This window comes from Numida meleagris, chromosome 14, assembly GCF_002078875.1.
Source record: "Numida meleagris isolate 19003 breed g44 Domestic line chromosome 14, NumMel1.0, whole genome shotgun sequence".
NCBI classification, from domain to species: Eukaryota; Metazoa; Chordata; class Aves; order Galliformes; family Numididae; genus Numida; species Numida meleagris.
In genome coordinates this window covers 5,929,464-5,946,675 of record NC_034422.1, presented here as the reverse complement: position 1 = coordinate 5,946,675, position 17,212 = coordinate 5,929,464, and the positions used below count along the sequence as shown (strand labels likewise).

At 46.7% G+C, this 17,212-nt stretch overlaps 1 protein-coding gene across 1 annotated transcript in view; it reads right to left on the bottom strand.

Annotated features, from left to right (window-relative positions):
* SETD1B (SET domain containing 1B) overlaps positions 1 to 17,212 on the bottom strand; it is a 46,389-nt gene that overhangs the window by 4,734 nt on the left and 24,443 nt on the right. The window contains exons 7-17 of the mRNA XM_021413274.1: positions 14,330 to 15,109; positions 10,522 to 10,692; positions 9,319 to 9,406; positions 7,821 to 8,038; positions 7,455 to 7,575; positions 6,544 to 7,011; positions 3,372 to 4,928; positions 2,321 to 2,487; positions 1,915 to 2,046; positions 1,075 to 1,194; positions 591 to 728 (exon numbers count right to left, since the gene is read on the bottom strand). Of these exons, the coding sequence (XP_021268949.1) occupies positions 591 to 728; positions 1,075 to 1,194; positions 1,915 to 2,046; positions 2,321 to 2,487; positions 3,372 to 4,928; positions 6,544 to 7,011; positions 7,455 to 7,575; positions 7,821 to 8,038; positions 9,319 to 9,406; positions 10,522 to 10,692; positions 14,330 to 15,109 (3,960 nt within the window). The remainder of the gene's footprint in view (positions 1 to 590; positions 729 to 1,074; positions 1,195 to 1,914; positions 2,047 to 2,320; positions 2,488 to 3,371; positions 4,929 to 6,543; positions 7,012 to 7,454; positions 7,576 to 7,820; positions 8,039 to 9,318; positions 9,407 to 10,521; positions 10,693 to 14,329; positions 15,110 to 17,212) is intronic.

Here is a 17,212-nt window from a genome sequence, read left to right as displayed (position 1 = left end):
CTGAGGGTTGGAGGCATGGAGCCAGAAACAAGAGCAGCCCTAATTGTGCTCCTCTAAAACAGAGGCACTGTGGTCATCTGCAGTGCACAGGAGCCTGCACGATGTTCCACCAAGTTTGTCACAGACTAAGAGTAGCTCAGCTAACGTTCAGTAACATGGTTAGAGATCCAAAAGTCCTTGAGTGATGACTTCAGCACAAAACACAGGGGAAAGCAGCTTCTCTGCCTACCAGGGCATGACTACTTTTCCCACGTGGACACTAGAAGGAGACTGTTCCCACAGCAGAATAGCTGCTAAAATTGTTTTAAGGAAGTACTTATTAGATGTGGTTGAATAGTATTCATCAGCATCCCACAGCATGGTCAGGAGGATTCTGTGTGCACTCTGTCTTGCTGCATATTTAATTTCTCAGCTCTTTCAAATCTCTTCCTTACACAAGCTTAGACCCCGCTTTGATATGCTGCAACTCCTTAAGTTAATCCTAACCCTTGCTACTTCTCAGTGAGTTCCTGATCAGTTAGTGAAGACTTGATAGGTTTATCTGTAAGTCAGAGTACAATTATATGAGAAAAAAAAACACCAATACTTACATTGCAGCTGTGATTAATAAACCTGGCAAAGTTTCCACACTTTGTAGCATCAATGATTGTGTCGTGGTCAACTCTGAACATGTAACTGCTCCCAATGCCTTCATCCTCGTATCGTTTTTCACGCATGTCAGCAATGACCTACAGAAAACCCCACGCATGGTGTTAGAACACAAAGCAGGAATGATCTGTGAGCAGAGATCTACACACGGCTCACCTCAGCTGCGCTTGTGCTGCTCAAGATACATGATGCCAAATACCCCAGAAGTTCAGAATAAGGCTTCTGGAGGGCTTACTCCCTAAGGATTTGATCACTTTATTTCCATGGCATGCTGAAAACCCCACCTGTTCCTCTAAACCACATGCCAGTCCATGCCTAGCTCACATAGCTAATAATGCCCCACAGCAGAGACGTCAGCACTGTTGTCAGACTCAATCGCTTCTTTCAGCTGGGTTTTGGTCAGATTTCACCCATATTCCAGCTTACCTGCCTGATGTTCTGACCCACATACTCAATCACCATCTCATCAGCTGCAATGGGCTCCATGGCAAAAAGGCCCCAGTCATGAATGTGGCTCTTGCAGAATTTTAGCTTTTTCTTCCGGAACTGCATGAAGAAAACACCCCAGAAATCCTGAATTAGTCACAACATGGAAAGAGAAAGGCTGAGACTAGTCAAAGTACTGCTTCAAGCCAATCCAATTTCCTTCTGTCTTTCGGTGACAGGAGAGCAATACAGAGGACACAGGAGATGCCACAGAGTCACAGTACTTGGGTTTGTACCACTGACCACATGCTGCTCAGGAGAACAGACCCCTTGGGGTCTCAGTTCTGCACAGCCTTGATCATTCTGCCTAGGCCTTCATAAATTCATGCACTTATTTATAGCCATTTATCAACCAGCTCACACCTCTGCTCCTCACAAGGGAGAACGCTGGACTACAGTGCCCTGTTTTCCCTGAGAGTGCTCTGTTCCCATTTTTAGGTGAATTAGACCACAGAGATCTTCAAGTCAGGTTCAATGGAAGCACAGAAGAGCTGGGTACCAGAGAGAGGCTTCTGTGTTGGGTGATCCACCAAGAGCAGATTTTCTGCTCACCAGAACTGCTATGACAGCAGGACCCAACTCCCCAGCTGAGGACCTCTAACCCACCCTGTACAGAGACTTCTGCCAGAAGGCAAAGCACCAGTTCCATTCTGGGCCTCTTTCAGTCCTCTGGCACCCACAGAGGTGCCGAGAACTGAGATCCCTGTCTGTCCTGCCCTGTTCACAGCCTGCTGCTCCCAGCCAGCCCCTGCCCAATGCAGCCCGCCCACAGGGACCTACCTTGAGCTGGTTGAACTTGAGCAGGTCGCTGTCACAGCTACCAGTGAAGGAGGAGAGGAGCCTGCGCTGCTCTGACCGCCGCTCGGAGCCAGCCCGCGTAGAAGCGTGAGGTTGGGCAGGGATGCTCATCCCCTGAGGACAAATGCATGACCAGAGCTGACCCAATGGACAAAGCACCCCAAACCCCTCCCATGAGCAATCTCTTGTACCGTATCGTCATCACAGAACATGTGGCCTCCTGAAACATCTTACTTTGAACACCAGCACCGCCCAAATGGCCAACTCAACACAGGCATAGCAACAGAATCATCTCTCTCCTTGCCAAAAGGTAGGGAGCAGCAGGTACGAGGCCATACAAAGCCAAATCTCATTCACACCTGGTGGTCAGCAGAGGACATGCCCTCACCTGCGTGTCAGCTGGAGGCTCCTCTGCAAAAGCTCGGCTATTGTTGAGGTATTTGAGTTTGTCCTTCTTATCAATTTTGTAATAGCCTTCGCTTCGTGCACAGCCTGTCACGTGCTCCCGCATCCCATCGTCTCGCTTCTTTTTCTTGGGGGTGGAAAAGCTGGTAGGTGGAAAGAAGTTAAGGAGCAACACAGCTACCAGCTGGTATCAGACAAAAACCTGCTGTGGTTACACGGAGCTAGCAGCTGCAACTTGGAAAATGGGGAATGATGTTGGGAGAGGCTGCAAGAAATAACAATTCTATTTTAAAAAATTGCTCAAGCCCATATGCCTACAGGAAAACTCGGCAGGTTCTTTCCTTACCTGCACGCTTCAGGAAACTAAAGTAAAGAAAAAAAGTTTTAAACATAAAAAGGTTAAGCTGTCAAAAGAAACCTTTTTGGAAAAAGATTTCCCCACAGCACCATCTGTGTGCACAGACAGCAGCTGCCCAGCCATCTGGCTGCACCATTTTCTTTGGAGTTTTGAGCAGAACACTTTTGTTCTCCCTCCAGAAGCCACCCCACGCCCTGAGGACATGTGCTGAGCCCAGTACAGTGATCTCATTCCCACGCCTTGGGCAAGGTGCACTGGATGGGGCATAGGCACTCCTCAGCCCAGAGGGCTGGGAAATACTGCCTTCATGGGCCTCAGTAAATCTGCTCCTTCAGGGAGTTAGGGATCAGATATTTTAATTCCAGAAATCTTCTGCAATACATGGGGCAGTGAAGTTTGTCTTGATTAACATACAAACTAGCTTCCCAGAAATCTCCCTAGAAGAGGTACATACAAACTTTCCCTGCAGTCCTAGTTGGAAAATGCAGCGCAACAGCCACTTCTGTGGTATTTCTATATTGTAGCTTCAGGGAACAAAAGTCTAAAATTCTCTGCTAAAATAAGTAATTGCTATTCTAATCAGCAAAGGCTTCTTCCACCCATTAACTTTGTCTTTTGCAAAAAATGACCATCTTGCATGTGTTGTGTAATGCAGAGCACCAGTGAGAAAGGATATAAGGATGGAATACCCACAGTGTGTCATTGAGCCAGTCCATACCATTGTCCTGCTGCAGGAGGCGGTCATATGTGATACACATGAATTTGATATCTTCCTCATCTATGCCTCCATTCCAAATATCATACAAAATGGTCATTTCCTCAAACTCGGAGCGTGGCCTGAACTGAGGTCGGGGTGGGGAATACTCTGGGGAAGGAATCACTGGGAGGTGCTCGGGTGACTTCTTCTGCCTTCGCCACTGTCTTTTAGGCTTCACGTGACCTTCTTCTTCCTTGAAGTCTTCATTCCACTGGTTCTCCAATTCCTTAAATGGCAGTTTCTCTGCAACTGTCTCAGCTGCTATTTTCTCATGGAAGCTGTCATTCCTGAAATCCAGTGTGACGGCTTCAGGGTCCTTCAGTCCATAGAAAGCATCGGGATGTGCACTCAATAGCTCTTTGCTCATAGCACTTTCTACCAAGGCCGCGGGGACAGGAGGTGGCTCAATGGTTTTGCCCGAGTACATATCCAATGAGAGGACAGAAGGTGGGGACCGTCTTGGCCGACCCGGCCTCCTTTTGGGAAGAACAGAAGGTGGTGGGGGAGGAGGAAGAATAGATGCACCAATGGGTGCTTCTGGTGAGAGCAAAACAGATTTTACTTCTGCCTTGCACTCCTCGATGGGCATTCTTCCATCTCCAGGTAAGCATGGCAGGGCTGCTATGGGTATTGGCTCGTTCGGTGGCAAGCCCATGTCTGTGCGGAAATCTGCTTGCGTGGGGCTGGCAAAGGGGATAGGAGAAGGAACACTGTTCATGCTGATAGTAAGGGAAGCACCAAGAGGCTCTTTAAAGGGTTTCTCATCTAAGTCATCCTCTGACTGTTTCTTGCCAGACAGAAGGCAAGGAATGGTAGCACCAGCCTCTGGGAAAGTAGGCGTGAAATTGAAATCTCTCCCAGGAGTCCGAGGAATGCCACTGTTAATGCCAGGAGACTGGGATGGGTAGGAAAAGGGGCTCCCTGGGACTTGAGGGGAACTGAGCGTCAAGCTGCTTCCCGTAAGGGGAGCATCACTTCCGGGCGTGGCTGGAACAGTGTCTGTGCTCTGCGACTTTCCAAGGGGGTGTGAAGATTTGGCCAAAATGTCCCGCCCAGGAGTCCTAGGAATCTCCTCTTCTATGGACGTTTTGGTCACCATTAATTGTTCAGAGAACTTTTCAGGAGGGACTGAAGATTCCTCTTTACCGGGGGTTGATGGCAAGGGAAGTGTGGAGGATGGCACCCTGTGGGCTGGAAGCAAAAGAATATCAGTCTCTGAGTGGACCACCACCTCTCGTCCAGGCGTGCGAGGCAGCCGGTCCTCCTCCTCCACTGCAGAGGGCAGCTTTGTTTTAACATGAGCTTCTAAGCTGCTATCATCAGACTTGCTAAAGAAGCTGCTTTTGTTGGGCAGAGGTTCTCCAAAGACTGCCACTGGAGTCGAGAGACAGACCGTGCCAGCCTCATCTTGCGATTCAGGCTTTGGACATTCTTGTACCTCTGGCTCCAGCATGACAATGGGTTCAGGCTCTTCGACTAGGAAAAAAAAAAAAGGAATCAGAAGTGTTGCTTCCACTTGGTTACACACCACTTGCCAGTAAAGGCTTGTTAAAGATGCTGCAGTTACAGAACAGTTCAGTTCCACTGGGAAGCTTTAAAAACACCAATGCTTTACATTTTAGAGGCACAGGGTATGGAGTAATTAGACACTACCACAGACATCCCTAATGGACCATTAAAAAAACACACTATTAATTTGAGGATTGGCTACTACACAGCCCAGAATGAAGGTTTTCTGCTTTCAAACCCCCTGACCATCTTTTTGCAGACATAAGCAGCATTCATGAATTGCAGGGCAAGGCCTGTGGAGGACATGTGTCAGAGCCCCAAGCAATCAGCTTTTCTGATGTGGGAAGGTAAACTAATTGCAGGACCAAGAAGCACCCTCAGCTCTCCAAGGATGGAAACAGGGAAGGGAGAGGCGTAATACTCCTGAACAACCCATGAAGGAAATGGAAAGGCCTTGTAATGAATGAGGAGACACTCAGATGGTATCAGTGAGGCAATTTATATGCTGCTTTCTCTCTGCAGCAGGCTCATTTGTCTGGAGTTTATTTACCTCCTTAGATCCAGGGCCAAAATGAATCAACAGTGAATCATCTTAGACAGCTCAAAATAACATTTTGAAGTGGGAGAGCAAAAGGAAGGGGAAATGCCTGGAGAACTGGAGGGGAAGCGTTATCCATCTGCGCTGAATGAACCAGGGAATCGCTGGAGAAGGGTCAAATTCACATCACACCTGTATGACCAGGCTGGGCAGCACAAGAAGAATGCTGCAGTTTGAGCTTGTGCCTGGTTTAACATTTAGCCTCTAAGTCATTTGGATTTTATGACAGCCAAAGAGTGATATCCTGGGCGGAGACCAGATTTCCAGCTCTGCAGGTGGCAAAATACCACCCAGTCCCCAGATCTGCAGCCCTCAGACACTGTCCTGCTCAAAGCTCACTACACCAGATATTGCACTCCCTGTTGGCTTCCCCCTTCCTGCTGCAGAATTTGTCAAGCTTTCTGCATTCTAATCCTAATCTAGTCTTCGTGGGTTATACACAACCGTGTACTGAATTAAGTCAATTTTGCTCTTCCAGCAAATCAGGGGATATCGTTCACTTAAAAGAACTAAGTTTAAAATAATAACAATAGTACCAGGAACCAGATAGAATTCTAAGACTCCACTCACCTGCCACACACAGTTTAACAGTCACATACTTCTCTGGTATTAAAACCAACAATGGTCAGTAGTGGCTCATTAAGCACAGATTCTTGTTTTGTCTTAGCAGCCATGGCTTTACTATCTTGAGCTTCAGCCACCACACCTTCCAGTCACATTTGGACGATGACAACTGTTCAGTTCCTGTAGGACACTAAATTGGTCCAGGACAAGATTCTGGATACAATAACCACCATTATCTCAAGGAAAAAGGTCTGTACTGAACTTTGAAAAAGTTCAACACAGACCTTTTTCCTTGTCCAGATTATTCCTAGCCTAGAGCCAAGACCAGAGGAAGAAATAACAATGGAAACAAAATCATACATAGTGGATGCTGCAAGAATACTGTATTTGGAAAGTGCCAAACCAAAAGGAAGGTTATACCTGGCCTGCAGATGGGAGACAGTGCAAGTTTTGTCTCCTGGTCTCTTTCCATAACCAACTGTTTCAGTGTTTCAGCAGCAATAGATTCCTCTGGGACTTGATCACATTCACTTTCCTCTGCTTTGACTTCTTCCATCCCTTCATCCTTCTCTACCAAAGCTGGCTCTGAGAGTCCCAAGCCCGTTGCATCCATGTAGTCCACAGGATACAGCTCCAAAATGGTCTCCCTCTTATCATCAGGAAGCTCATGACTGGCAGGTTCATGCTCTGTCTCAGCAACCATGGCTTCTCTGTCCTGATCTTCAGCCACCTCTTCTTCTTCCTCCTCCTCCTCTTCCTCATCTTCATCCTCCTCCTCCTCATCATCATCTTCATCTGAGTCCGAACTTGATTCAAATTCAGAGGAGTCCTCACTTTCATCTGATGATTCAGCCTCAGCCTTGGAAGATGAGGGACTTGCTACATCTTCTACAAGAAGAGCAGGTTATCATTAGTTCTGCTTTTTAACTTCAGTAAACAATCAGGCCCTACTACAGGAATAAATATTGTTTCCCCACTTGTAACAGCATCAACAGCAACAGGTGGATTTGAAGGAATCCCCTCACAGTTTATTTTTTGCAAGGATTATTAAACCAAGCATTTGGATGCTAACAGCAATCACCATACAGCAGGCAGCTCAATAAGCAGCAGAGCTAGCACTGCCTGGCACCCTGCCCACATCAGTGTCTTGGCGGATTGCCTCTTTAATACATTTGTACTGAGATTATGTATATCTGTATAAATTACCCTGTAAAAAAATGCCTTTCAGTGAAAGGGGTGCACAAATAAACACTGGCTTACAGGTAGAGCGCAAAAGGGAGATCCCACATGACCTGAAAGACAAACGTGTTGATTTCTTTGGAATTGCTTACCCTCCTCAGAGTCCTGCTCTTCCTCTTTGTCACTTGTTTCAACACCTGTCTCCTCATAATCCTCTTCATCTTCATCATCCTCATCCTCATCTTCCTCATCATCTTCATCCTCCTCTTCCTCCTTCGCAAGAAAGGATTGTGAGAAATGAACAGTGACCTGCAGACCTGGCTGTCACTGCAGTAATCACCAGTGACTCTCAGGGATGTTGACCAGAGAATCTGAGGGGTTCTCTCCTACAGGTTATTTTAGGAAAGACCGTATGAGGAGCACTCATCTTCCAGAGAAAGTAATGTTGAGATTTGGAATTACTAGGACCCCTTTTAATGACAGACAGCATTCAGAACTGCAATCACAAACCAACATACCTTGCCAGGTGCCGCTTTCACCAAGCCTCCTTCTTCCTCCTGCTCCTCTTCTTTCTCTGAGGAGGACTCTTCCTCTTTCCCTGATGTCTCATCTCCCTCTTCCCCCTCGCTGTCGAGCTCCAGCGGCCTTGCTGGTCGCCGCCTCAGCCCCACTGCTTCTGCATCCTTCTTCGACAGGTCAGATGTTGCATCAGAAGCATCTCTGTCCCTCTCCGACTCTGGTGAGCAAAAACATGAAGGAAATTGACATCAAATACTCTGCAAGAGACTTTGTATATCACATCATGAAAGCTTTTGCTTTGGGAAGATCAAAGTTGGAGCAATGTGTCCATGTGGTGTGAGTCCCCAAGCTCACAGGCACTTACTAATTTCACAGTGCAAGTGAGGGTGAGACTGGGTGCAAAGTGTTGAAAGTCCCAAGGAAGGCATTATGCAGGAAGCCAAAACTGACAAGCTCTAGGCAGAACAGCTAAGAGACATGGCACCACGAGATCACAATAGGAATCCAAAGAGCGTCTTGCCAAGAGATTGTCTGATCCAACACTGTCTTGGACACTGCTTGGAGAAGAGTACTACAAAATTGTACCATCCGTAAGAAAAATGTATTTTTGAGGCAAGAAAATCAGAACAGAATGCAGAAGAGTCTGATCCAAGAAACGTAAGAATATATTGCACCAGTGGAGGTGAGCTTCCCCATGAATTAGAGAAGGAAGGCACAGTGTATGATTCATGCTGGGAAACTCCCTGGATGCCTTCCTAAGCAGAGTAACACTAAGGGATATGAATGCTTTAACAACTCAGGGTTTGCTTTACTCCTTGAAGAACTGATGGATTTGTGGGTCTAGTTATGAGAAAGATGCTTAGTTAACCTTGGTTCTTATGATTTAATTCCTCTCTCTTTTCAATTAAAAAAAAAAACCCAAACCTTTGCTTCTATACTTTAACTTTAAAACCAATTACTTGTCTGAATCAAGTTTATAGTACAACTAATTTAAACCCACTTTCTAATGCAAAATAAAGACACGAAGCTTTGAATACCCTTATCTCCATTCTTCCATGTTTCCAGAAGGGGAAAAAAAAGCTAATATTTGAAAACAGATTCTTCTGGCAAATAAATTTAAAAACCGTGCAGGGCAAACTGTCTCTTACTTGCTTTCTCCCTCAACATACACAGTGATTTGCAAGCATGCCTCTAGAATACAATCCAACTAATCTGAGCTCCCTCTGCTGGGTGACCAGCTCTGCGTCACCAAATCTAGAATAGGGCATAAGTGTTCATAAAATGCAGGTCTTAAGTTTCCCGCCAGTGAATGTAAGATAACTGAATCCAGAGGAGACATCTGCCAGCTGATGAGAGGTTTGCAAGAGGCAGGGCTTTGGCTCAAATCCTTTACTCTGTGTCTAACTGTAAGTGAGCACACTGCTGTGAAGTTTAAAAGAATTCAGCTTGCATGTGGCTTTCATCTGCTTGGGTTTGAAACAAATGTGCTGTGCAAACCTTCATCTTCATCATCAACAGAAGTAGAAGGCCGGATTCTCTTCTGATCTCCTGCTGAGGCAGCTTCTGGTGGCTCCTTTCTTTTCACCTGAACAAAAGACAAAATTTGCATTTCTAAAAGAGTTTAGAAACAGCAGAAATCAACTTCTTAAACAAACTGCTACTGCTTCACTTTGCTACTGTGACTTACACCCAGAAATCAAGGGCCACTTCCCCAACTCTTGATCCTTTTATTTTCTTGCAAACAGCATTTTACTGTGAATGAAATTCCACCCCTTCAGTTTGAATCAAAACACTTTCCATGCCAGCATGGTGCATGTCATCATCAGGTACTTTGAATCTGACAGAGATAGCTTGTGACCAATGCATGGGTCTGAGTTGTAGCAGAACAGGAAAAGAGCCTGAGCCTATGACATCTTAAAGAACCTCAAAATAAGTTTTATTTTAAATCAAGACTGCTGAATCTCTAGTCCCAAATCTTTACATGCATTCCTTTGCATTCAAAACTTCAGTTTCAAGGAAGCCCTCTATATCACCACTTATTTTTTTTATTTAAAAAAAAAAAGAAAAAAGGATACTTTTCATTTTTTTACGCTTCTGCTTCTTGGCAGGAAGCACAAATAATCTTTAGAGTAAGTGACCCTATAGTTGTAAGTCTGATCCTCTAAACTCACATGAGGTACAGAACATTTTTAATCAAATTTCAGGTGTGACTCAGCTGCCAAACTGCAAGACATTACAGACAACTTAGGCAAAATAGCTAAGCCTCAAAATCCAGAGATCTAGTGGTGTTACAGGCCTATTATGAATGGTAAATCCAGCTCTGAATAAACTCTGCTTACAGAGTTCTAAGCAAAGAAATAACTGTAAAGTGCTACTAGCATAAGCATATTTTCACAGCCATGATGAAGCACTGCATCCTAACACTGTCTCAACTGAAACCAGCACATAGGCACATACAGGCAGAGCAGAAATCCTTTACCAACAGTTCACACAAGCGGCAGATGAAAGGCTAAGACTGAGTAAGAGCATCCTTGATTTTTTAGTGGTGGCTTAGAAGGGATGCCGCAGGAAGGAATTCTATAAGGGAACAGTGTGAGGCTAACAGCCTGTAGTGCTCTGGGGTACAAATCTCGCTAGGTCTATTCTCCTACTACTCCTTTAGGGAACATTAGTGTAATGAAGACAGATCTTTGTTTTTACCTTGAAGGATGGCAACCGGATGGCCCCTCGTAACCCAATGCCCAAGCCCATTCCCTCGTATCCCAGGCCTTCGCCTTTGTTCCAGTTCTCCAAGAGACAAGATGTGATTCGATCCTTTGGCTTTGGTTTCTCCTCCAGTTCTCCTCCGGACTTCACTGGAGTGAGAGATGCCTGCAACAGAGGGAAAAAAAAAAAAAAAAAAGACCTTTAGAAAAGAGAAGGGAGAGGTTTCCTGGGGAGAATGTGAACTCCAGAAATCATTTAGATAGTTGGGGTTCATGAAATACCCCTCCCTTGCTCGGGCATCAGTTTCTCTGAAGGCATCTGGACATGCATCACATGACCACACCACCTGAAAGGGAGAAAGCACAGAAGCTCTTCTTGACAATGAGACCTTCCCATCTTCGAGAAGCCTTCTCCCCCTTGCATTTTAAGAAGTTATTTGCTCTGCACAAGGCAAACCTGTGGAGACTTCTCAGACGAGTGGTTTCGCATGGACACCAAGAGATTTTGCATTTGGAGCCATCATACTGCCAAGTAGCAAAGCAGATAGACATCACGGCACACTTGTCTTGAGCAAGGGCACTGGAGGTAACATTCACTTGCATCAGTCAGTGGTGCAACATTGGCTAAAAGTCGTTTTCACTTATAGACACCAACAGAGCTAATTTGCTAGAGCGTAATCACTGAAAAGGAAGCGTAAGCTCAACTCTCCTGCTAATAAAGGACAGTACTAATGAGAATATCAAGCAGAGAACCCAGACAGCAGCCCTCCGTGCCTAGGGATGGTTGGTTATTCCTGGCACTGTGCTTAATGCATCTTTGCTCAGCCACCCAAGCAGCACTGGACTTGGGAAGTGTTTTCCAGGCATAGACCATGGTATGTACCGCCTTCCCCAGCAACATCCTCCTTTGCAGCATTCACCCCGTACATTTTTCAGCATGCCTGACCTAGGACACCAGCTTTACCCTTGCGTTTTCCCACTCTACACCTAAAGCAATATGCTTTTTGGAAATCAGCAGCAGCCAAGCTGATATAGTAGCCAGAAAGGGGAGAAACAAAAGCTGAGGCATTGGAGTGATAAGTATGTGGTATTTCCATGCAGTGCTGAAAGTTCAGGGGCAGTCAGAAGCACTGCACAGATAATTTTTGACTGAACATTATTGGGCAGCCTGGAAAAATGAAAAAAAAAACAAAAAAAACAACCAAAAACAAAACCCACAAGGCTTCTAGAAGCCTTTGCAAAGAGGGACACACTGACTGCAGGAACCAGCACATGGGAGGAGCTCACACAGTCACAATGAGGTTCAATCTCTGCTATGAAGGAAGAGAAGGGCTGCTGCAGCTGATGGTCCAAGGACACAAGGTACTAAAAGATCTTTCTTTCTACAAACTTGCCTCATATATTTCTAGAGAGAAAGATGCAAACAAGCACATATGTTGCCTTATTTATACTTCCAAATGTCTGAAAAATAATAGTTTTTTTTCACTACTATTAATCAGCAAGAAAAAAATGATATGAGGAGCTCCAATTAAAACCATTAGGAGGGAGGAAATGGAGACACAGGGTCTGTTTTGGGGGGAGACACTTGTGTGCTGATGCCCTTTCAGCTCAAAGAGTGCCTGGAAGCCTTGGTCTGTTCTAGAAAAATCCGTGATGGCGAAGTGTGTGGAGCCCCAGCCCAAAGGTGCCACCAAGGAGCCATTGGACAGGAACACACCAACAATAAGAAGGTGCCACTTAGCTTAATATTCCTAGTTTGTTCTCCTTGGGCAAAAACAGACAGATTATGGCTGGTCCTAGCAGAAACAAGGCTCAGACCTGGGCGGTTTCCCCAAGTGCAACATGACACACAGCCTGGCAGAAGCTTCTCCAGACACTGCCCTGAAGAGGCAATGGCTCCTGGACAAAAAACATGAGTTTTTCTGTACGTTCCATTAGATTGCTCACCTCCAGCACAACCCATGCTGTAGCAAGTTGCTGTGGCACAGCCAGCTTCCCTTACCAATGTGAGCTGCAAATCCAACCCAGCACAGTGCATACAGGAGCCCGAGCACCCCTGCAGGCCTGCCTCAACTTGCTTCTGCTTCTTCACTGCAGAGCCCGGTTTAAAACCATTTCTTGGGTACTTCAGCAGCTGCTTTGGGGATCCATTCCACTCGCTCCCCTGGAAGCTCAGGGACCAACTCCAACACTGCTAGCACATACTCGCTTGTGGAGGCAGCAGCTCTGTGCATTAGCCAGGAGCAAAGGACCAGGCTCCTCGTTGCCCATCAGCCAACTCAAAGCCCAAGCAGATCACACTGTCAGGAAGCAGTTGTTTTGCAGCAGCATTACCAACTGCTCTGTAAGCCAAGGAGCAATCTCAGGCACGAGAGCGAACATGCAAGCAGCTTACAGAGCCTGTGGTAAGGGTACTGCTCTGGAAACTGGTATCTGAAACAGAAAGTGCAGCCGCGGCTTTTGGTGTTGCTTTATTATTATTTTTTTTGAATATATGCTTTTAAACAACTCATTGTAGTAGTCACTGTGAAGACTGCATGAATCTTTCTATAGCATTAGATTTTGGGGGGTAGAGTTCATTTCACTGTGTATTAAATCACAGAGCTGTTTGCTGGCTGAGGAATGCTTGAAATTGGCTGACAAAGAATCAGACAATTCATGCGAAGCTGCTCCTTTAACTAATCCTCATGTATTTGGCCAATGTTCAGCTTCTGCATTAATTGCTGTCATACACAAGCACTGGGGAGGAGGGAGGAGTGCAGAACTGGGAATGCTCCTGGACTTTGTTGTACAAAGTGGGCACAGAGAGTTCTGGTTCCATGGTTTCAAGCACTCCTGCTTTTTGGAGCTGAAGTTCAGCTTCCTCTTCGATGCAAGAAGCCTTTGCCAGTTTGTATCCCAATCTTGGAGTCATTTCTTCCTGCAAACTCCTTCCTGGAAGCAGCCACCAGTGGCCCAGACCACAAAAAAAGATTTCCTACATTTCTCCAATTTCAGGCCCTGGGACTACTGCAAAGGGTGAAAAGAGAAAGGAGAAGCAAGAGTAAAAGGCTGAACTTTGGGGAGTTTAATAGCAAGGCCCCTTAATGTTGAAGGCTCTCCTATCTCTGCCTGAAGGAGAAGCTGTCCCTGTCCCACTACTGATGCTCAGTGGAGCTCAGTCTTGGCAGAGCAAGTCTGCAGAGATGCACCGGTGACTTCAGTGATCCTCAGATGTCACCTAGCCCATGGACTGCGGCAGTAACAATGCCCTTCTCAGTGAGGACATACAGCCCCTCAGAACACCTGGAAAAGCAGAGGATTTGCCCATTGTCCCCCTCGGATTGTGCCTCAATATGGGAGGGAGCAAGGTACGCACATCTAAGACCACATTTGTTCTCATGGCAAAGCAGCACAAAACGCATATTGCAGCACCACAAAACTGAGCCAGGTTTAACACCGAGGTGCTAACTTGTCCCGAGGCAGCTGCCTGCAGCAGCAGTGTCACCTTCCAGACATCTGTAGGCTCAAGTTTGCTGCTCCTGACCTGCCTGGCACGGACACCAGGGGAGGCACAGAAGCAGATGTGGGACATACCTGCTTCCCACTCCATTTCTGCAGCCTCAAGCAATGGGGTTTCTCACAGCAAAACTACTCTGTGGCTCTATTTTTTTTTTTTTTTTTTGCTTCAGTTCTAGGTACCGTAGCAATTTAAGGTTGGTTTTTTTTTTTGTTGCTTCGTTTTTTAATTCAGACCCATATCTCTCCTTACACACCCCTGGCCACAAGCAGTGTGACCCAGCACACACAACACAGAAGCCTACCTTTGCCAGCCGCTCCTTTTTGTCCCACCAGTCATCAAATGCCCGAAACGCTACCACTTCAACCATCTTCCGGTTCAGGTCCCTTTTCATGATAGCCTTCAGTTCCTTCACGATGACCAGGAGGACTCCATCCACAGTGGCTTTGTGGGGATCTTCCTTCTTGGGCTCATAACCCGGCGGCGGAACCGAGGGGTCAAACTTGGGCAGTGGTGGCCACTGCTGCCCACGACCAAGAGCTGCTCCCATAGAGAACGGGCGGTAGGGCGGCAGATTCACAAACTGCATCCTGCCCCCCATGAAAGGCGGATACTGGTATGTGTTCTGTGCCTGCATCATGCGGCTCAGCATCTGAGTTTGCATCTGGAAGGACATGGGCATGCCGCCCCAGTGGTTGCCCAAGACACTTATCATATCCACCTGCATGACTGGGAACATGCCAGGATGGAAGGGAGGAAGCGGAGGCAAGATGTGAGGCGGAGGGACCCCAGGGGGTGCAGGGAGTGGTGGCGGGGGCACGGTAACAGCAGGGTGCGTGGGAGGAGGCGGAGGGGGCAGCGGCGGAGGCATCGGGAAACCTGGCTGTGGAGGTGGTGGCGGAGGAGGAGGAAGAGGAGGGAATCCAGGCGGCGGTGGCAGGGGAGGGATCGATGGGGCCATGACGGCTGCGTTGCTGACTGAGGAGTTGACCACAATGGTTTTGGCACACTCTGCACTGGTGATGGGCGCGGGGTTCATCTCATCATCAGAGATTTCCATGTCCTCCCCTGACGAATGCTGACTCTGAAACAAGAGAGGAAAGGTGAGGAGCACACTCCTTTCGTGTTAAATACCACAGCTCTGGCTGCTTCTAATAAACCCAAGATTGACACAGGTTTTAACTGAGATTGGAGGAAAGGAAACAGTGCTCTGAAAAAGACAAGGCCCACCCAGCAGCTGGTGCCTATTGAAGCTTTTCTCTCCCATATCAGACCTCAGGGAGCAGGGGTAAAAGCTTTCTCAAAGACCATCAGCACCAATCGACCCAAAATCTCAGCTTCTGTGCAAGAGGAGGAATTGCTCCCATGCTTGGCAAAATACACACAACCCAAACTCCTTTCACTGCACACTGCATTATTTCCTATTTGCATCTAATACTGACAGGTGTATTATGCCACAGGTTTCATTCTTCAGTTTTTACCATGCACACAGAGTTTCCATGTTTTTAAATTATTATCTCTGACTCACTGGCTGTCAACTCTTAACCTCTAATTGTGGGAAGACAATAGCAAACACGGCTGCTGCTATTAGAAGTTGTTTCTACCGGGCCAAAGCAATTCACGCTGAAAAACAGAACCTGAATCTGCTTAAATTACTTTTACATTTCACAGAGTCATAAATGCTGCGATTCAGAGACAAAGCCTATGTCATGTTTCTAAGCAAAACAAATACTGGCCACAAGAAATGCAGATACAGAGTTATATAAAATGCAAAAATGATAATGATGTGCCACCTCCACCATCAAAAAGATAGAAACTGGAGGCCCTCCAGCCAGCCCGAGCACAACATGAATGCTCACTCCTATGTGCAAGCCATACAGGCACTTGGATCCTGCAGGTGCCTCCCGCACCAAAAGGCCACAGGGATGGCTGTCACACCCCTCAGGTATTGTTAAAAAAAATCCTGCTATGCAACACCAGATAGTATTGGAAGAGGCATCGTCCACACCTGGAGTTATCTACGACATATGAACGGGGCTGGCATTTTACTAGTGAGATGTCAAAAACAAGACAGGGTCCCAAGTTACCTTCTCCAAAACTATTTATCCCGTTCTTCCTTCTTTCTCAGATAAAAGTGGCAAAACCAGCACTAGGGTGACAGCAAATACCACCACGTTTTCAGGGCTGAAAAGCAGAAGCTCTCATCATGACTTTCTTGCTCAAGCTCCCAACAAGCATAACTGTCTTGCCTCCTTCAAACAACAAATCAAGCACTTCCTTCCTCACAACACCTTCACACAAAAGAGCCAAACAGTTTGTGTGTTGTCATCTAAACAGAAAGCATCCATCCCATGTCCCGCCCCTGCAGCCAGCCAAGGAAATGAGATCACAAGCCAGTGGTCTACTTAAGTGTCTCCGCAACTCACTGCCAGCAGGAGCTTTTGGAACTTGCTGGCTGTTTTCCACCAAACTTGACCAAAGATTCCCAAGATGTTTATTTCTTCCATGCTTTGGGCCAGCAGTTACCTGCTGTCTACTCTCCTGACCTGAAAGAAAGGAGCAATGGAACCCTGTCTTTGTCAGACGGTGGAGAGCTGCACAGGGGAGCTTTACCAGCAGTTCTCTTCCCAAAGCTGCTGTGATTTCAATTTTTACCTAGGAATTTTGCACAGGGGTAAGAGAACAAAAGCAAAAGCAGCTGACTTGATGACTCTGTTGTGAGCTGTATGGAGCTGAGCAACCACAACCACCCCAATCAAACCAAATGCTTCACATTTTTATCAAAGGTCATCCCTGCTACAGCAGCTACCACCAGAGAGCAGGCTGAGCACAGCGCTTGCCACAGCAGCTTTACAAATCCTCCTGTCGTAGCACCTCCCCTCACCCAGGCTTCCTCACATTCTGCAGCTGCAGCAGAAGCCCACCAGCTCACACACCACATGAATCACCCCAAAAAAAGCCAACTGCAATCTTAGCTCTCTGAAGATGCCTCATCTCAGCTCTACAAGGAGACCAACGTTTATCCCTGCAGAGCAGCTCACAGCACGAATGGGTGCTGAGGTTCGCACCCTGCATCCCTTCCACAGCTTCTCCACAGTAACATCCCACACCGAGGATCCCAGTGAATGAAAGGACATTGTGCAGTTGCAGCTAATGCAGCTCCAGTGAAAGGGGCAAAGGAAGAGCA